The sequence below is a fragment of the Benincasa hispida genome, chromosome 1 (assembly GCF_027475165.1).
Source record: "Benincasa hispida cultivar pf3 chromosome 1, pf3_genome.v1.1, whole genome shotgun sequence".
Lineage (NCBI taxonomy): Eukaryota > Viridiplantae > Streptophyta > Magnoliopsida > Cucurbitales > Cucurbitaceae > Benincasa > Benincasa hispida.
The window spans coordinates 81,657,291-81,678,936 of record NC_143478.1 but is presented as its reverse complement, the minus strand read 5'-3'; the positions used below and the strand labels follow the sequence as shown (position 1 = coordinate 81,678,936).

Below are 21,646 nucleotides of genomic sequence, written 5' to 3'. Positions count from 1 at the left end.
ATAATAATAATAATAATAATAATAATAATAAAATTGCACATTCATAAAATCTGACCAATCTCTTTATCCAACAAAATAAATTCCCAATTCATCTTGCAAATTACAGAGAGGTATGTAAAATTTAAATGAAAGAAGAAAAAAAGGTAAAAATAGAACAGAGGTAAAAAAAAGTAGGAAAATATAGAACAAAATAAGAATTTATTGAAAAATTTAATGACAAAATGGGGTGAAAAATTAAACGAAAAAAAAAAAAGAAAAAAAAAAAAAGATAGATGAATAGGTACGAAACATGGAAGAGTATGAGTATGAAGGTAAAATGATCTTTACTGAAAAAGTTAAAAAGGAAAAGATGAAAGTTAAAAGTTATCTTTGGACTAAGTGGAGTACATGTGCGATACACTTGACTAAAATTTTTTATGACATAAAGTTTTAAGATACAATTTAAAATGTTTAATATGAAATAGAGTAAGTAAACAAAATTAACACTTGAAACTTTATATTTATAGTTTCAAGTTAATTTATAATAAATAAATCTATAATATATATAAAAGTACGAATGAGAAATAATTTTTTCTAGATGCTTTTATCATCATGTAATTTAAAAATACTTCAATTAACCTCAACTCGACTAAAAATACCTCAATTACTTCATGATGCGTTATTTTATAAGATGAAATTATGGATGAAATGCAATGATGAAAATTGCGTTGAGTAATCAAGTTTTCTCAATGGAATCAAAATATAAACCCCACTAAGTTTTCTGGTAAGTCCAGAGTCGAATTCAGGGACTTGGGAAAACAATATGCGGTGATAATTTTTTTCACAAAAACTTTGCGGTAACCGGTAACTCAAATAGTTGTTTGGTGTTGTTGGTTGCGGTAATTAAATAAATAAATGCAGCAAATTTGATAAAAGTTTGATTATGCGATAGATGCACTGGGTATGCGGATGAACGTGTTGAGAAAGTCTTTAACTAGCGTCACCTAGGAATGCGTCAGACTATGCGATCATGCTACACCCATGTACAACAAGTCATTTTCCAATACAAATGCGGTGCTCCTAAGTCTATGACGCATGTGTTGAATGCAAAAGTGTAAATAGAGTTTATTCCTAAGTCTCTACTCTTTTCCTATGCGATGATGCAAGATGCACACAAAGATAAGATGACTGCACACAATCATATCCTATCTCTAGGATGCATACGATGCATTAATAGCAAACAGTGTTTATTCCTAAGCTTCTATCTCTTGATTATGCATTCTAATATGACTTTCCCGAGCCTAGATTCTAACTTTACTTTTCCAAGCCTAGATCCTGTCCTTAGACTACCCTCTCGAGTATTTCTAATGGACGAATGAAGCATACATAATACAAGATAATTGCATATAATGAAGATCCCAAATTATGCTAGCTAAGTACTTCTCGACCCATTCAACAAATTTAGCTACTCATGCATAATAAACAGAGAGCGAACAGATATAGAAAAGTAAATTTCATTTCTATAAATGAGTTGAATACAAAATAACAATGGAAGATAGAGGTAGAGAGCCTGGTAGCAATCCCTTGCTGCCCAAGGCCTTTACACTAGCAACTCTATTTGGTTCGAAAGATATTCCTGCTTTCGCAGGAGCTGGCCCTCTCTCTGATCTTGATGCTTCCAACACTCTCCAGAGCTCACTGGAACGATCTATCGGTACAATCTCCTTTTCTCGCTTCCGCCTTAAAATTTTGGAAAAATTTTCTAACTCTCCAAACTCCTCTTCTTAAGGTTACCTTCGGTATTTATAGAAATTCGGGGTGAAAGGCGACTTCTCTCTTATGATTGCACAGATGGGATGACTTTAATTCTCTGACTGATGCGCCGAATATTTGTCACCGAAAAGTTTAGTGTACTTGTTATTGTCACCGAATATTTGCCTCCACTATCTCTCCCAAACCCCTTCATAAGTTTTTCTTTATTTATTTTCTCTTCATAGAAATGTATATTAGAAAAATGTAAATTCGAATGTCTCAAATATTTGAGAAAATCTCTTAGGAGATGTTTGGGGCAAGGAGTTTGTTACTATAGTCCTAGGTTATTATAGTTGGGTTATAATAGTCTGTATTTGGAGTCTATATTATATTAGTTTGGGTTATAATAGTATGTGTTTGAAATGTAAACTATTTTAGTTTGAGAATAAAATAGTAAACATCGTAGTAGATAATTAAAAACAATTATGAATGTAAAATATTAAAAATTATAGCAAATAATAAATACTGTATCAAATGATAGTTTTGTAATGGTGTTGATTATAGCTAATTGAGAAATACAAAATAGTATTTATGGTAGCAAGAGAAGGTTATCACAGTGTTAGGATAATTTTTGCCCAAAACACACCTTTAATTTATTTTATTCTTCTATCTATTTATAGTCCCAATTACATGTTTTTCTTATGGACGTGCTTGTGTTTTTTTAATAGTGGAATCAAGATTGGAGCCGCCCACATAACACAACATAATATTTCTTCAATCGCAACAATAACAAATGTCTTATTGAAAATCATATAAAGGCTTCATTGTTGACGACTATATCAACCGTGATATTGTTATTACAACAATTTTTAAACAATTATCACCCTATTATAATGAATGAGAAATTGTTCATTGTACTTTATTGTTATTATTATTAGGTTATAATTTTTCCTTCATGTGATCTATTTTATTCACCAATTTGAAATATGAATAAAATAACTAAAATAAAACTAATCATTGCAAGTTTAAATAATATAAATTAAATGCCTAAATTAAATATAATAAATTAGAAATGAAAAATCATAAAAGGAAAATATATATAGGTGAAGAAATTACTTTCATTTACTTTCATTTGTGTGGCCGGTCTCTGTAGACTTTCGGAGTGAGGTTGAGAGGTTTTGATGCTTGAGGGCTATCTTGCGAAATAAAGATAGATTCAAGCATTTGATTCATTTGATGGTTGCCGATGGTCGATCTTGTATTGTTTGGTGGGATCATTGGCTGTCGGGGGGTGCGATGTTGGATTCATATGGGTCTACCGTGGTTTATGATGCAGGGAGTAGTTTGGAGGGCGCGGTTGTCAAAATTCATGGATGGTGAGGGAGGTTGGAGTTGGCCTATAGTGTATGGGAGTTTCTTGAGATATGGGGTCTTATTCAGGCAGTGGGGCCGAGGTGAGGGGGGAAGATTATTGGGTGTGGGTACCGGATGCGAGTGGTCGGTTTTCTATCGTTAGTGCGTGGGAGAGTTTGCATCCTCGTCGTCCTAGGGTGTCTTGGGCTGATATTTTGTGGGCCGGGGGTGGGACAAGTTGGGTACGTGGGATTGGTTGAGGAGTTGGGGTGTGTTGTCAGATGAGGGTTGCCTTCTATGTGGGGAAGGTGTGGAGTCTCGAGATCATTTATTTTTTGAGTGTGGGTTTGGGAGAGAGATGTGGTCTGGTATGTTGTGTCAGTTGGACTCGTCACATCGGGTGGCGAGTTAGGATGTGGGGTTGAGTTGGTTGTGTCAAGCGGGGTCGGGTAAGGGGGTGCGTAGTAAGTTATTCCGTGTTTTCTGGTGTGCTTCCATATACTACATCTGGCAAGAATGTAATCAGCGACTGCATGGAAGTAGACCGAGGTCAGTGTCAGCTCTGGTTCACCTTATGGTCTCTACGGTTCGTGCTCATGCTTCTTCCTGGCGGGTTGATCTTTTTGGTCTTATATAGTATGTTTTACAGATGTTTTTCTTGTTGTACTTTCCGTTGTTCTTTGTTTTTATTGTTGTCCCTTGTTTGTGGGATTTTTTTTTCTCTAGCTTTCTCTCTAGTGGTCTACGAGTTTGTTTCTTTTTGTGTTAGGTTTTATTCTGATCTTATCTTGTAGGCTTTGTTACCTTATGCTTTGATACTCTGATCCCGAACTATGGGATCCCCTTGTTGTTATATAATAATATCGCCTATTCTAAAAAAAAAAATTATTGTTAAATACTGTAAATTTAAAGAGAAACTAAAAAAAAGTTAAATTAAATATGATAATTTTGAAATATAATTAATGAATATTAACTTAACTTTTCTTTTATTTATACACCTCTCCCCAGTTTGTGTCTCTTAATTCAATATATTTTTTTCTTTTTTTCCATCTAGACTTTATCTCCCATACTGAATTTGTAGTTACTTATCATCAACTAAAATTTTCCTCTTTAAAAAATGTATTTAAAAATTTATTAATTTCAAAATTTAATTCTAAAAGGCCTTCTCAATTTATTTCAAGAATTAATTTTATCAATTAATTTATTTCAAGTTCCAAGTATTAAATTAAGTATTATATTGGTTAAATAAATTGTTATATAATTAAAAATGGAATGTCAAAAGTTTTGGAATCTTGATAGTTTTGTAATTTTTTTTACACTTTATAACAATATAAAAGTTTGATATTTTCTTTGTCACAGAGATAAAATAGTTTATATCTTCTCTTAATTTGTAATTCTTCATATTTTTCAACTCCATCGTTCTCAAAGTTTAAGATTATAGTTTGATAATTTACAATAGTCTATCACACATCTTTTTTTAATTACAAAGTAATGTTGCATATAATTTATATAACAATTTATTTTGAAAAATATATCTTGGTTTTATCTGACACTTAGTGGGGGAGAAAATTATTTGATAGGCGATAAAATTAAAGTTAATTTATGAGATATTTGTAGGTATTCTTTAATTTGAAATTGAAGTACGCTTAGATTTTATCCACGTGTATTACACGTGATTCATCATTTTAAAATTTAATTTTAATAGTAGTATTATTTTTTTCCAAAATGAGTATAGTTCTTAAAACATTATATTAAAATTAGATTATTATCATTAAATAAAAAGTTAAAATAAAATAATACCTATATACATATCTTACAAATTAACTTTAGTTTTTTTTGCTTATCAAATATCCCACAAATTTGAATTTAATTTGTGAAATATAGTGTATTACTTCTATTGAAAGTAAAATTTAAAAAGAAGTACAGAATCTAATATATAAAGATGGATGAATGTATCAAATAAAAATACATAATGGTGTAATTAGAATAAAATTGATACAAAATTCACATAATAACCTAAATCATGTCTTTGATTAATGGGGTAATTCTTCGATGGTTAATCTTTTTAAGGAAAGGATAAAGGGTAAAGAAAAGAAAAAAAAGAATTTCATACCCTGTTTTAAAAATAAATAAATAAATATTCAATAAACAAGACCTTGAACGGAGGAAAATATTTTTGTAAACATGTCTTGCATTTATGGTTGACAAATTTATGGATCTTCATGTTGTTGTTATTATTATTAATGGTGTGGACAATTTTGGGGCATTTTTTTCTCAAAATTTGATAAGAAAATCGAATATTATTTTCTTATAATTAGATCTAATATCATACTTCTTTTTTAAAATTATAATAACCAAAATCTCACTTGGTAACTATTTTTTTTTTTTTGTTTTTGTATTTATAAATTAAGTTTATAGACGCTATTTATACCTCTAAACTTAATTTTTTTTATCTACTTTTTATTTAAAAAACTAAACCAAAATTTAAAAACTAAAAAGAAAAAATAGCTTTCAAAAAGTTGTTTTTAGAATTTAGAGTTTGGCTAAGAATTCAACTTTTGTACTTTACAAATATGCAAATCATTGTAAGAAATATTGATGAAATAGACTTAATTTTCAAAAACAAAAACAAAAAATCAAATGGTTATCAAACAAGGTTTAAATCTTCTCCTAGCACGATTAGTGTTTTTAGAATTTTGTTTAATTTCTTGTTACTTGAATTTATTATTGACATTATAATATTTTAGTTTGTTGATACACAATCTTGATGAATCTTTTTATTTTTTTTGATAGACAACTAGGATATGAATTTTTTAAAATAAAATTAAAAACAACAAAGTCAAAGACGATAAGGCGAAAATGTCTAGAGGCCTTCATATTTTAATTTATTTATTCTTTAGATGTAAAACCTTATAAGCTTTTTAACGTGCAAGTAGAAACATATTTTATAAGTTTAATATTTCTTGAATAAAAAATAAATACTGTTACATAGGTTAATGAAAATGGTCCGCCCAAATTTGAGCAACTAAGTCAGACATGAAGTTTACAATCAATCAAATGAAAATTTGATATAATTAATTTTAAGAAATCAGTAAAAATGTTAGACTAAATATCCAATAGTGGATTAAACTAAAAGATCTACAAAGATGGATTTGAAATCGAGAGTGAGAAGAAGTGGAGCGTAATACTCATGTAAAGAAGTTCGTGCATACTAATAGGAAAATAAATTTGAAAAACTGGACTCAACATAGAAAACAAGAAAATAAAAAATGATTTTGAATTTGGTTGTTAGATTATAGATTTCATAGACTATTCAATCTCAAGTCACAAAAAAGATAGATTACCAGGAAATGTAGACAAATACAACATTGTTGATTACATGAAAGTGTAGACCGTATAACATTGTTGATTACCCGAAAATGTAGACAATTCAACATCATCAATCACTACTAAGACAAAAATAAGGTCAATGTTGTAGAAAATTTGAATGAAAAGTCGGGAATTATATATTGTAAATATCTTGGTCCAATATACAGTGACGTGACAAGGTTAGGAGTGTTGATAAATCACAACCGTATCAATCATATGAAATGGTGGGGGTGTTGATAAAACACAACCGTGACAATCACCATTAAATGTTTGGAGTAAATAGAAGGAGTGGTACCTGGCCACAAGAGAGTATAGTAAACATTTGTTTAGAATTGAAGGGCAATGTGATAAGGTAAAAATTATTTCTGATGACCTTTTTTTAATATAATTTTGATATAGATATAAGCTTTTACTTCGTGATTGGATAGGGTAACAAAGTTTTATATTACTCTTTAGACCTTGTTCGATTATCATTTCGTTTTTTTATTTTGGTTTTTGAAAGTCAAGTCTATTTATTCTCTATTTCTTACAATGATTTACATTTTTCTCAAATATAATGGTTGATGTCTTAACTAAATTTAAAAAACAATAATAAGTTAAAAGCTACTATTTTTAGCTTTCAAATTTTGAAATTACTTTTTAAACCATTGGTAAAAAGTAGACAATAAATGAAGAAATTTGGAGATTGTAGTAGTGTCTATATGTTTAATTTTAAAAAATAAAAAGCCTGAACGGGATGATTATCAAACAAGACCTTAGTGTTTACTATTTTTATCGTTGTTCTACCAACTTCCAAAACATTAATAAATGTTTTATTTATTAAATTATGCTTAAATCGGTTTGCTCTCCATATCCGCACTACATTTTTCTTACAACAAGATTTAAATGTTTTGAACTTAATGTCATTAACAAAGGTGCTGATATGTATTTTATCTGGAAAATTTTACACGTTGTCAGATGACATTTTTTAGAAGTATGAGAAAATAAGCAAAAAGTATAAAAGATTGTCTATCATCGTTAGCAAACTGAAAGATCCAGCGAAAGAAATTCACTAGTCAATGGGCAGAAAATGCCACGATGATCGTCTAATGAGCTAAACAATATGCTAACAACATGTTGTGATTGGTTGATGTGATGAAAACATTGCACCTCTACTAGATAAGTTAATTAATTATAAAACATTGTAAGTGGTGATATTAAACAACACTATGGTCTTTATCAAATTGGTTTAAAAGGCGAATAACCTCTAAACAATCAAATTCAATAAAAGAGAGGATGATATATGAAGTAATTAATCTCAAGCACACTACAAATCGCCTTCATCTTCAATGGGAGAACGGAAAAAAAAAAGTTACATATTTCCGTCTTTCTATAAAATGTCATATATTTTGAATCAATCTTTTCTTGTAGCACAACAATTGTTAGGATAAGATATCAAATCTTTAACCTTATAAAGAATGTGTGTCAATTACCATTAACTTAAGTTCAAATTTGGTTATATCATCTGTTATTTGTAATACACTCAACTTGTATGATAGTGATTTTCCTTTCGAGTACTTTTAGAAAAATTACATTTTTATTTGTTAAGTGTGACTTAAGTTGCGTATAGTTCTTTGAGTTTTCGTACGATATTCTTGAGGTTTGCATTTGGTAACATCATTGGTCTAGTCAATAGCTTTTTTTAATGTTGATAATTTATGAAAAGAAAACGATACTTAATTATTATTTTGGGTAATTGTTTTAAATGACAAAATTGTTGGAAATATTTTCAAATATAGCAAAATGTTAATGCTTATTAGTGTCTACATCTACCAATATCAGTGATGGACACTAATAGATATCTATAACTATCTATTAGTGACATTTTATTATATTTGAAAACAAAGTTTTATGCATATAATATGTTAATGGTGAATAAATAATATAAATTAATCACAATAAATAATTAACTAATTGTAAATAATAAATAATGATTATATGTTCATGAATAAGGAGAAGATTAAAATTAATCCAAATAAATAATCGATTGATTATTAAAAAAATAAAATAAAAAATTATTATTATTAAAAATTAAATGTTTATACTAACTAAATTTAACTAGTCTTAGTTTGTCAATTAAATATATCTAAGATATTATTAGCTAATTAATTAATAATTTATATAAAAAAAGTAATTTCATTCATTTAATAATTTCGATTGTACAAATAAGTTAAGTAAATATTTCAATATATTATTATTGATTTATTGAAATAAATATTCACATTAATCTTGTTAAATTCGTATTGATTAATCAATTATATTCTAAATGATATTATATGTAAAATGAAAAACAGATGAATAGGGGAAAAAGAGAAATCACACAGTTTTGGAAGGAAAGAAACGAGAGTGCCTAGAAACAACTTATTCCTATAGGTTAAAAACGGTGAAACAAACATGAGATCTGGATGCCGATATCAATTTTCATATAGCAAATCCTCAAACCAAAAGGATGTTTTGGGAATAAAATGACTGGGAATCAAGAATGACTATGTTTGGTCGTGCATGAGAATGCTATCAGAATTTTATGAGCAAAAAGTGTATTTGTGTTTAATTTATGAAATTAAGCATGAAAAATCTTATTATAATTGTAACAGATTAATAATTGATTGAATATAAATTGTGTTTGTGTTTAATTTATGAAATTAAACATGAAAATCTTATTATAATTGTAATATATTAATAATTTAAAGAATAAATAATATTCAATATACCAATAAAAAATTAATTAAATATGAATCAATAATAATTATAATTATAAATATTTGAAGATTATGATTATAATTATAAATATTCAATATTTTAATTATAACTATAAATATTTTAATAAATTTATAATTAAAATTAATCAGTTAATGCACTTTATGAACGTCATACTAATTATAATCTAACATTTAATCATTTTATTATTAATTAAGTTCAACATTTGTAATTTTACTTTTAATTAAATAATATAAGAAAACATATTTAAATGGACAATATATTATATAAAAGGTGAAGAAAATGAGATAAAAATATGATATATTAATAAATAATACTAAAAAATATTTTGTAAATATGATATGTTAATGCTGAACGGAGTAATAAAAAATAATCACAATAAATAATTAACTTCTTATAAATAACCCGTGATAATTATATGTTCATAATGAACGATAAAATTAAAATTAGTCTCCACAAATTACTTGATTATTAAAAAAATAATAAAGTAATAAATTATTATTATTGAAAATGAAGTTTGATACTAATTAAATTTAACTAATCTTAGTTTATTAATTAAATATATTTAAGATATTATTAGTTAATAAATAAATAACTTATGTAAAAAAATAATTCTATCCATTTAATAAATTTTCATCATAAAAGCAAGTCAAGTAAATATTTTAATATATCGTTATTGATTTATTAAAACAAAAACTTATATATTTTTGTTAAATTAATATTAATCAATTAATTAGTTAATTATATTCAAAGTGAAATTATATGTAAAAGGAAAAATAGAAAAGGAAAAAGAAAAAATTCAAAATTTTTAAAGGAAATAGAAAACTCTTATACGTGGAAAATGAGAATGCGAATAGTTTATTTCTGAGCAAATGGGTGAAAATTGTGAAGCAAACATGAGAATTGAATATTTATACCAATTCCCATATAGAAAGTCTGCCAATCAAATGGTCCCTAAGATGCAAAGAAAAACAAGAAAGAGAGGGACAATAAGAGAGAGATTGAGAAAAATAATTTTTATTATAAAATATGGAATTAGCATTTATAAACTAATTAAAAAAACTAAACGATCAAACCAGACCAAACTTTCGTAATGTGTTAAAATCAAGATAAATGGGTACTAAAAAAAGCTCAAAATAAATATAAAGACTATAATAATGCTTTTAAAATAGAATGATGTAAATTTGTAATTCAAATCAAAATTCAATTAAATTCATAAAATGCTTAAAACGAGTATAGCTCAACTGTATTGGTAATCACAATGTTCATTGTTCGATTTCTCTACTCTCGACTGTACTAAAAAAAATTCAAAAGTTTTTTTTTTTTTTTTTTACAATATTATTCATAAAGTTTAGGGGTGTTGAAAGACCTTTTAGACTCAAATTAATTATTCAGACTGTAAATTTCTTCAACCTAAATAATCATTATTATTAAAAAATGAACCAAACCCAATCCAATTATAAAATATTTAAGTTGGGTTGGTTCAGATTGATGAGGTCATTTATTTAAAATTTTGTTATAAAATGAAATAAAAAGTAAATATGTAAAAGTCTAATTTAATTATTTTAATGTATTAAATTAAGATTAATAACTCACTTTCAATTTATAGAGTGAAAATGTTATTTATAAATGTAAATGAACTACTTTTAAGAGTTGTTGAATAATAAATTATTAAAAAAATATTGAAATTAAATAAAATTAAAATCAATATATGTATAAATAAAAATATTTTAAAGTTAATAATAAATTCAGATTTGAGTTATATTAGGTGAATCCATGAACCAACAAAACTCATAAAATTTTCATTTATTTGAATCAAACCTATAAAATTTTCATTTATTTAAATCCAATACAACACAAATGAGTTGATAACCCAATTCAGATTGAGTTGGATTGGGTGGATGATTTTTCGGATAATCGGATTTTTTTTAACCCCTAAAGTTTTATATATATCCCGGAAAAATAAATAAATCGAAAATAGCCAACGCGCCAAAAGGGGTAAAAGAGTCCGTCAAAGAAAAAGGAAAAGAAGAAAAAAAAGAAAAAGAAAAGAAAAAAAAGAAAACTGAAAGCGAGTGAGAGAAAAGCGAGTGACGGATTATCCATTGTGAAGAAAAGAAAACAAACATCCCCTTCGGCCAGCGGCGAGTGGTTTACAAACCCTAATTTCCCAAAAATTTCTCCACTCTTTGCCCCACTCGCGGCGACATCCCCCACTCGCTCGCCTCTTTGTTTCAGCTTCTTCAACTCCCCCTGAGATTCTCTATATGCCCTGCACTTCAGGTCCAACTGCTTTTCTCTCTCTTCCTCAATCACCCCCTCTTCAAACCCCCATTGCGAACTGTTTCTCTCATGTTCTCTTTCTTTCTTTCAGTTTTTTTTTTGTTTCTTCTTTTGTTGATTGCTCGACATTTTTCCCATGTTGAACCTTGTTGGGTTTGCTGTATTATGCTTACGTTTGTATGGGGTGGAATTATTGTTCGCCGGGAGAATGGAGGGGATATTTTATTTTATTTATTTTTTGTTTGTTGTTGGGGAAGTAGGAAAATTATAAAATGGAAGGATCGTCGATGATGGGAAGTTTATGAAAATAAATTTTGAAGTTTTGAGGATTGAAAGTGTCGTGTATTGGCGATGTTGTGGAAATTCTTAGCTGCTGGATGGAAGTGTATGTGTTTCCCAACTTAGACAATTCAAGTTCTGCTTCATCTGAGTGACTTCAACAGCGGGAGGAATGCTACGAAATTACTGTGGCGTCAGATTTAATTCGAGGGCGACCTATATCGGTGTAGTGCCGGTCTCCATGAATTCTCCTTCAACTTTCTAATTCAACAGTTTAATATGCGCAAAATTATACCGGGTTTGATCAGTTTGTCGGTATCAAACATAAATTTGACTTGTATTTGTCCAGTTTTGATGTAAATCTTGTAGCTACGTGCCAGACCAAAGCCCAGCTCAACGACCTTTCTTTTAGTTTTTTGTCTTATAGTTAGGGGGTATTACGTCCAACTGAGGTACCGACAGTTTGCCAAGTGTTCCGGCATGAATGAAGCGGTGAATACCACTTTAGTGTCTAGTGACCAGTATGATGTGAAGTTGAAAATTGAACTATTTTAGCATCGTATCATTTTCATCGTTCAGTAGAATACTCAAGGGGAATGCTTTTGCTGACAGGGGAAAGATTCAATGGATCTGATCCTTATGATATCACTTCAGGAAATATGGATCTAAAGTAGCAGTAGAAATGGAATGAAGTTCTGAAGATACAATGATATATAGAAAATTTGCTTCTTTGTGTTTAGTAGTGAGTTTCTATTAAAGCAATTTGCAGATATTCCGTCGTTTGTTTGTTTGTTTCTACATCTTCGCGGACCAGTAATTGTCCTTCCTATGATACTGGATAGATGATTAAGCGTGTTTTTATATTCCTCTCTTTCCATAGCTACCTTTGCAAATTACAGATTGTTCTATTTTTGTTTCCAATTATTATTTTGTAAATCAACCATTGTGAGGGGAATAAGATGTTGTGTGACATTCCATGCAGCGACATTGGAAGATTCATGTTGTATGTCTTATTGGGTTTCAATATATAGATGAAATTAGCAATTTTCTGCTGGGCTTTTTGGTTCATTGTGAAAGTTTGAAATCTCAATGACACAGTTCAAAATACTATTGTTGAGATAAAAATATAAGAATGGAAATGCACCGCTGTTATCTCAAGATATTAAATTTTAGTTCATCTACATACAAACAGCCTTTGATTTTGTGAAATGATGTTGTAGATTTCACCATAGACAAGCAAGCAGCAATAACCTGCTCCAATGGTTATGGGCATAGTAGGTATAGACCGTATAACTTAGAGGCTGTGATTTTCTTTTTTCTAGTTTAGATGACCCTGTTTATGTGTATGTAAGTCACAGTCAAATTTTAGTCTTTAAGATGTTCAGTATTTAATCTCCATTTCAGGTATCTCCAAAATTCATTAGCAATTGACTCTTCTCACCATGGATATAGATCTTAGGCTACCTTCTGGTGAGCATGACAAAGATGAAGAACCAAATGGAATCAATAATATGTTGGATGTGGAAGAAAAACTTCATAATGGAGTTATTGAGAGTGGAAATATGGTTGATGCTACAGATGGGATGCACGTTGAAGATGGTGGAGATTTAAATTCCCCCATGTTAGACATGGTAATGTTTAAAGAGGACACAAATTTGGAACCACTTCCTGGCATGGAATTTGAATCACACGGTGAAGCATATTCCTTCTATCAGGAATATGCTCGCTCTATGGGATTCAACACAGCAATACAAAATAGCCGCCGTTCAAAGACATCAAGAGAATTTATTGATGCAAAATTTGCTTGTTCCCGTTATGGCATGAAGAGAGAGTATGATAAATCCTTCAATCGTCCACGTGTAAGGCAAACTAAGCAGGAAAGTGAAAATTCAACTGGTCGAAGAGCATGTGCAAAGACAGACTGCAAAGCTAGCATGCACGTGAAGAGGAGGGCAGATGGTAAATGGGTTATACATAGTTTTGTTAAGGAGCATAACCATGAGCTTTTACCAGCTCAAGCTGTCAGTGAACAAACAAGAAAGATGTATGCTGCAATGGCTAGACAATTTGCAGAATACAAAAATGTAGTAGGACTCAAGAGTGACTCCAAGAATCCATTTGACAAAGTTCGCAATTTGGCTTTTGATGCTGGAGATGCAAGGATTTTACTTGACTTTCTCACTCAGATGCAGAATTTGAACTCTAACTTCTTTTATGCTGTAGATATTGGTGAAGATCACCGGTTAAGGAATTTATTTTGGATTGATGCAAAAAGTAGGCATGACTATATTTATTTTAATGATGTAGTTTCACTTGATACTACCTACATCAGAAATAAATATAAGTTGCCCCTTGCTTTCTTTGTTGGAGTGAATCAACATTATCAGTTTATGTTGCTTGGATGCGCTTTACTATCAGATGAAACTCCAACAACGTATGCTTGGCTATTGCACATATGGTTGAAAGCAATTGGTGGACAAGCTCCAAAAGTTATTATCACCGACCATGATAAAGTACTGAAATCAGCAGTTCAAGAGGTGCTTCCAAATGTGTATCATCACTTCACTTTGTGGCACATATTAGGAAAAATTTCTGAAAACCTTGGTAATGTAATTAAACGACATGAGAATTTTATGGCAAAATTTGAAAAATGCATCTACAAGTCATGGACAAATGAAGAGTTTGAGAAAAGGTGGTGGAAACTGGTTGATAGATTTGAACTCAAAGAAGATGAATTGGTTCAGTCCTTATGTGAAGATCAAAGACACTGGGCACCAACATATATGAAAGATGTCTTTTTGGCTGGAATGGCCATGCCACAGCGATCTGAAAGTGTAAACTCCTTCCTTGATAAGTATTTGCACAAGAAGACCACTGTGCAAGAATTTGTGAAACAGTATGAAACAATTTTACAGGATAGGTATGAAGAGGAAGCAAAAGCTGATTCTGATACATGGAACAAACAACCCACTTTAAGATCTCCTTCGCCATTTGAGAAGAGCGTTTCGGGAATGTACACACATGCGGTATTTAAAAAGTTTCAAGTTGAGGTCTTAGGTGCCGTTGCTTGCTTTCCTAGGAAGGTAAGGGAAGATGATAAAAGCATTACCTATCAAGTCCAAGATTTGGAAAAAAATCTAGACTTCATTGTTGTATGGAATGGATTGAAGTCGGAAGTTTCTTGTCTTTGCCGGTTGTATGAATATAAAGGTTACCTTTGTAGACATGCTATGGTTGTTCTTCAAAAGTGTGAACTTTCTACTATTCCAGCTCAGTATATTTTAAAGCGGTGGACAAAAGATGCTAAGAGCCGACAATTAATGGGAGAAGAACCTGAGCCAGTACAATCTCGGGTGCAACGGTACAACGATTTATGCCAGCGAGCATTGAGATTGATTGAAGAGGGATCTTTGTCCCAAGAGAGTTACAGTATTGCATTACATGCACTCGATGAAACTCTTGGAAATTGTACTAGTGTTAATAATTCTAATAGAACTTTTTTAGAAGCTGGTACATCAGCAGCTCATGGTCTACTCTGCATTGAAGAAGATAGTCAGATTAGAAACATAGGCAAGACAAACAAGAAAAAAAATCCAACTAAGAAAAGGAAGGTTAGTTGTTTGCAGTTTCGGTTTTTATATTTTAAGTACTACGTGTTGGATATTGAAAATGACGCTTTTGAATTGCAGGTGAATTGCGAGCCAGATGTCATGACTGTTGGAGCTCAAGATAGCTTGCAGCAGATGGTTTGTCTATCAGTCTTTCACCATCGTTATTATTATTATAATCACGTCAGTTTTTAACTTTTGCTTATATTGATCCTGTTCATTTGGGATACATTATGAAGTATATCATTTTCTGAATTCGTAGATCTGTAAGGAATTATAATTATAAACTAAGGTCATTTCAGAATATCTTGGAGCAATCTATATGAGATATTGAAATAAAGTACTGCAATTTTACTTCTAAAATGTAGAAAGAAAAATAAAATATCATTCCTCAGAAAAGTAATTTCACAAGAGTATATGAGCACGTTGAATATGATGTATATATGAGCACGTTGAATCCCAAAATAAAAGACAATTTTGTTTGTCTTCAAACAATTTTTATGCCAATTCAAATCAACCATAAAAGATGATTTATTCTTCTTTCATCTTAAGATTTTGCTTTTCCAGTTTCAAACCACCAAACACGAATAACTTCTGTGATTAGACTTGTTATATTATGTGGGAGACAATGGGATAGATAAACAGTTTTTAAGGAGACTTGTCCAGTGAGCAAAAACTAGCAAAAGGGAGAAAAGGTGATTAATTGTTGCCTCAACCTCATTTGTGGTCGAAAACATCTGGGAGGAGAGGGTCACCCCTTGAGTTCTAACGTTGATACTTTTGAGAATCAAGGACAATTTTTTCTTTCCAAAACCGTATTGAAAGGTTCTTTGAAGCGTTTTCTCTGTATTCATGAGGTGCAAAGTCAGATTTAGAGGAAAGATTGTTGCCAAAACCTTCGATCTCAGAAATCCTGCTAAAGAATTTAAGATGACCACCTGCTCAAATTTCTGATTGAAGTTGATTCAATCTTCCACTTCCGTGTTTAGGAAATTCTTTCGACCTTCCAAATTCCAGCCATCTTTCAGGGATCACTTTTCGGTTCTTACTTCTCGTGCTAGTGTCTCGTTTGAAATTATGTCAATGTTCAAATTTATCTTTGGAAATAAAAAGGACTAGGGGCATTATAATTGATTAAATGTTTTTTAAAAATTGTTCTACGTGAAGATAAAGTAAACTACAAACCATTGTCAATATATAGATATGATTCTTTCCCCTCTTTTTCTCAGGACAAATTAAGCTCAAGAGCAGTAACCCTTGATGGCTATTTTGGCACACAACCAAGTGTGCAAGGAATGGTATGAGTTTTTCGAGTCTCTCTTTGGCATATTGATTAGTGAACTGGCCAAGTTTTCACTTCCATGCACTCTTATCTCCTCAGGTACAACTTAACTTAATGGCACCTACCCGTGATAATTATTATGGAAATCAACAGGCCATCCAGGGGCTGGTAAGCTTTATGGTTACACAAAAAAGTATATGTGCTGGTTCAAACTTGGAATAAAATATTTGATCTCTATATCCCATTTCTCGTCCGTTGGTAATCATTGGAAATTCCGGGTTCTTATATATAGGGTCAATTAAACTCAATAGCACCTAGCCATGATGGTTATTACGCTGCTCAACCGAGTATTCATGGACTGGTATGTTACATTTTGGATGTGTGTTAATCAGCCTATTTGTGCTCTAGTCACCACATTTTACAAAAAAGGTTTGTTCCTGCAGGGACAAATGGATTTTTTCCGAACACCAGCTGGTTTCACCTATGGCATTCGGGTTAGTTTACTGAACACAATGGATATCTTCTATTTCGTTATGCCGTTTATATGTCATCCAGATTCAAGTCATTTCCTTGTGGCAGGACGACCCCAATGTAAGAACAACTCAGTTGCATGATGATGCATCAAGACATGCATGATTAACCCCTAATCATAGCGAAGGTGCTTCACAAGTGGAAATAAATGTATCTATTTGTATTTAGCCATAAAATGAACTTTGCACATGAGGAGTCCGTTATAACGATCATTTTGCAGGTGCAGGAAACAACACATTCTTCTAGTCTGTAAAAATAGAATGTACTTTCCAAGTTAGTGGCTGGAGATATACTAAATGTTGGCCTCGTAAGTGATTGTATCATAAAAAGAAAGTATGATGTACCTCATCATTGTCATTTATTTTACATGGTTCTCATTGAAAGATGATATCGTAGTACAAATTCAGCCTATATGTTTGATTCTTTAACCCAAATAGTATTAGTTGGAAACAAGACTTGCTCGAATACAAGTAGTCATGCAGTGCCAATTTCTTGTTTAAGGTGTAACTAGAGTATGCAGAGCTGGACTAAAAGATTTCTGGTTCAATAATTTCGTCTGAGTAAGATGGAAGAGAATTTAGAGCCACTTGCTCGGTACACAGTTCCAAGAAGCCAAAGTTCTTTTTTTTTGGTTCACTGCTATCAAAGCCTTGTTATGGAGATGGTGGGCAGAGCAGACTAACAGAGGTTTTTTTTTCAGGAAGAAATAGGAAGTGGGAGGAAATTTGGGTGATGTCTTAAATTTGGGTGCAACCCCTTTCCCTTCACTCTCTGTAATTTTTTACTTGTCATTAATACTTGAGCAGTGTTTGAGTTTTGTTCTGTTTTTTCCTGTATTTTTCACATGGGAAATGAAAAGTTTTGTCTCTTATTAGAAAAAAAAAGGAACAATTTTGTTTAACAGGGTATGCGTTATCGTACATGGTCGGGATGTCCCGTCGCTTGTCCCTACGAAGCAACTCAGCATCACTTTGGATATGAGCAGGTCCGACTTAAATTTGAGTTTTTGTTTGGTAAGTCTAGCCATGTCTCTTTCAACCTTTATCTCATTTAAACTCAGCATTTGAAGTTCATTAATGTAGTTTCCTTAATTATGATTTATTTATTTATTTTCATTTTATTCATAAAGAAAAACATTTTTGTTCATTTTTTCCAGGAGTGATGCTTATGCTGATATCCAGGAAATATCCTGAAGCTCATGCCAAACTTTTAACAGTCACATGAGTAATGTGCTTGCAGAAGGGAGCAAAATAGGTTCGTTGCTTGTGTAGAGTTCTACTTCGAATTTATCGGTTTTCTTTTTCCCCAACTATAATTCATTATAACTATGGTTTAAAATTTCCATCAAAATCTTGAAATTTCGAAATTTGGAAGGGTTCGAAATTTTAATTGGAAAAAAATTCTTCCCTCCCTAATGAAGGTGTCATTAACTAATTATAACAATTTTCATCAATTTCCATAATTTTTTCAAAATTTTCATCGGTATTTTCATAAATTTGAGACCGCAATATTTTCGTAGACATCGATATTTCAAACCTTCATCATAACAATTTTACATACTCATGTTTATAACAATTTCACTCTTGAATTCCAATTACTTAAAAAGCTCTAAACATTGAAAAATAGTCGAATAATTGTGAATCAAATTACATGTTTAAAATCTTGGAAATTTGTTTTAAATGTCGAACTATTGAAAACATTTTTAAATATAGTAAAATGTTAGTCTATCAGTGATGGACACTAATAGACATCTATCATTATCTATTAGTGATAGATGATAGTAGTCTATCCGTGTTTATTAGTGTTTATCACTAATAGATAGTGACATTTTTATATTTATAAATATATTGGTTCATTTTTCTATATTTGGAAATAGTTATTTAATCTTAGGGTCTAATATATATAACTCTTTTGAGTCTAATTGGATTTCTTGATTGCTAATACATGCTATATGCTTGGTAATTGAGTCTAATTGGATTTTTTAAGTTTAATAATGCCTAATCAGTCTTTAAATTTTGAACTCTATTTAATGGATTCTTGAACGGTCGAACATTTTCAAAATTCAGACTTCTTTAGGACACAAATGAAAATCAGGGGCCGGTGGTGATTATTCATGTTCCTGTTCTAAAATAGGAGAATATATCAAGTTCTGATTGAAATATTAATTAAACTGCGATTTAGTCTAGTCTCATTGGTGTAGATATATGTATATTTTCAGCTAAAAGGTTAGAGGTTCAAATTCTTCGTACCACATATTGACAAACTCCTTAAAAAGAAAAAAATCAATTGAAGCATAACTTAATTGGTTCAGATATTTGTCTTTGAAATGTTGAGAATAATTTTTCAGAAAACAAGTTTGTTATTACATAAAATTCTCTGGAACTTTTGGGTTGTTTTAAAAAGTTTTAATTGTACCTGCAACCTTTAACATACTTTAATAACAGCCATTTTGTCAACTTTCTAGCTGGAAAAAAAAAATGTAAATGTGATGAGGTCGTGGCGAGTTAAAAATAAAAACAATTGTAAATGTGTGCATATGTAGTTTCAATTATGTCTTCGAATTTCGAATAAATTTCAAACTATAAACTTTTTTTTTTTTTTTGGTTACAAAAGTTGAATTTTAACCTCAAACCACTTTCAAATAGCTCTTTTATGATGAAAAATGTGATGTGGTAAATCATAAGGAAACAAAAAGGCATGATTTAGGAAAAAAGTAGTTATATAATATATCGTTCATCCTCCATGATTAAAAGATGTTGGAGGAAACAAATATTTTTCAAGGATAATGGAACTATGTACCTACCAAATTTGGGACCTCGCTCTTATGATCAACTACAATAATTTAACGAATAAAGAAACCATCAAACCAAGACCATCGTTACTCAATAGATTTCTTACTATCCAAAGATGAAAGTTATCTGTTAGGCTCATACATAATGTAGCTTCTTTCCAAATTTTTTAATTCTCCTTTATCTTTGAAGGAGGTGATTTGGTCGTTGGCTTTTGGTTTCGATTTATGAACTTATGTTAAAGAAGAAGAAAAAAAAGGACAAATATCAAATTACACCTCTGAATTTTGGTGTTGTATCAATTTAAATCCTAAATTAATAATTGCATCATTTTAAACTCTGAACTTTCATAAGTATATCAATTTAAACCTTGAAGTTTCATAAGTGTATCAATTTAAATCCTCCATTATGTTTTATTTGGATACACTCACGAAAGTTTAGGGTATAAATTAATATACTTATAAAAGTTTAGGGTTTAAACTGATACAATTATGAGCTTTGGATCCAAATTGATACTACCTCCAAAAAACATAGTTTAAATTAATACAATTATTAGTTTAGAGTTTAAATTGATACAATCCCAAAAAGATGAAAGTTATTTTGATATCTAGTCAATCATTTTTTTTAATCTTCTAACTTCCATTAACTCCCATCCTCTACAACTCTTCTCACATTCGCATATTCTCTCACAAATATTTCCACTTTTGATGCACCTCACATTGTTAGAATGATGGTGGCAGGAAGATTTAAATGGCTAAAAAAAATGAAAATTTTAAAACAAGAAAGACATTTAAAACTTATTCCAAAATCTTAGTGTGTATATAATAAAAATATGATTAAAATTTCATTTTAGTTCTTGTTTTTGAATACTTTTAATAAATTTTAAATTTATTTTTCTAAGATTGAAACTTATCGGAATTGGTTAACTAGTAATAATAATAATAATAATAATTTTTATGTAAGAAAAGACGTCGATATATTTTCACAATTTATAAAGAGAATACTTATAGAGATTAATTTTCTTTTCTGAAGAATTTAACAATAAACTAACTGATATGACTAATTTTAATTTTTTTTTTTTTTTTTTTATCAAATGACTAATCTTAAAACTCATTGAAGGTAAATAAATTAAAACTAGATATTTGAAAGTACATTACCAGAATGCATTTTGGTAGAATTTGAGGTTTCATTCTGAAACATGGCAAAACCGTCCAGAAATAAGAATTATGGCAATTCATGTGACATGTACACGATAAAAAACATGATCGAGGTATACAGTGTAATTGTTGATATTTTTCAAGGACCAATGTCCTCCTATTTCTCTGGATTTTATTATTATTTGAGGTTATATTTAACCACTTTTCAAATTTATCTCACCTTAATAAAATATCCAAATTTTTCTACCAAATTTATATTTGAAATATCCATATATTATTAAAACTTCTTTTATCCATATATTTTATTCAAATCTCTATATTGTTTTTCATAATTGTATACATACATTTCTAATGAATTAACGGTATATTTCTCACATTTTTAACAAATTAGTTGTATATGCCATAACTTTTGTTACTTACACAAATGTTTCATTAATTTAGGTTTTCTTGTGGTTTCTTTAACAAACTAGGATTTGATTTAAAATAAACCAATCACTTCCTCATTTT

General features: G+C 30.1%; 1 protein-coding gene across 15 annotated transcripts; it reads left to right on the top strand.

Moving 5' to 3' along the window:
• Positions 1 to 11,189: 11,189 nt before the first annotated feature.
• On the top strand, positions 11,190 to 18,020 carry FHY3 (far-red elongated hypocotyls 3). 15 transcript variants are annotated; one of them, XM_090306683.1, is made up of 10 exons: positions 11,303 to 11,493; positions 12,993 to 13,050; positions 13,177 to 15,383; positions 15,462 to 15,518; positions 16,610 to 16,678; positions 16,762 to 16,830; positions 16,955 to 17,023; positions 17,106 to 17,156; positions 17,242 to 17,343; positions 17,631 to 18,020. In XM_090306683.1, exons 3-9 carry the CDS (start codon positions 13,215 to 13,217, stop codon positions 17,296 to 17,298), a joined length of 2,541 nt encoding a protein of 846 aa, XP_090162809.1. In that variant the 5' UTR covers positions 11,303 to 11,493; positions 12,993 to 13,050; positions 13,177 to 13,214; the 3' UTR covers positions 17,299 to 17,343; positions 17,631 to 18,020. The 15 variants fall into 15 exon arrangements, with proteins under 15 accessions (XP_090162805.1, XP_090162812.1, XP_090162811.1 ...); XM_090306681.1 differs by having other exon boundaries at positions 11,306 to 11,493; positions 17,637 to 18,020; XM_090306687.1 differs by lacking the exon at positions 17,631 to 18,020 and adding an exon at positions 17,414 to 17,581 and having other exon boundaries at positions 11,306 to 11,493; positions 17,242 to 17,320.
• Positions 18,021 to 21,646: the final 3,626 nt, after the last annotated feature.

Coding starts and splice junctions, on each gene's coding strand:
- FHY3 (XM_090306662.1), top strand. Junction 15,519..16,609: donor AAGATAGCTTGCAGCAGATG/GTTTGTCTATCA, acceptor TCTTTTTCTCAG/GACAAATTAAGCTCAAGAGC. Junction 17,024..17,105: donor AACCGAGTATTCATGGACTG/GTATGTTACATT, acceptor TTGTTCCTGCAG/GGACAAATGGATTTTTTCCG.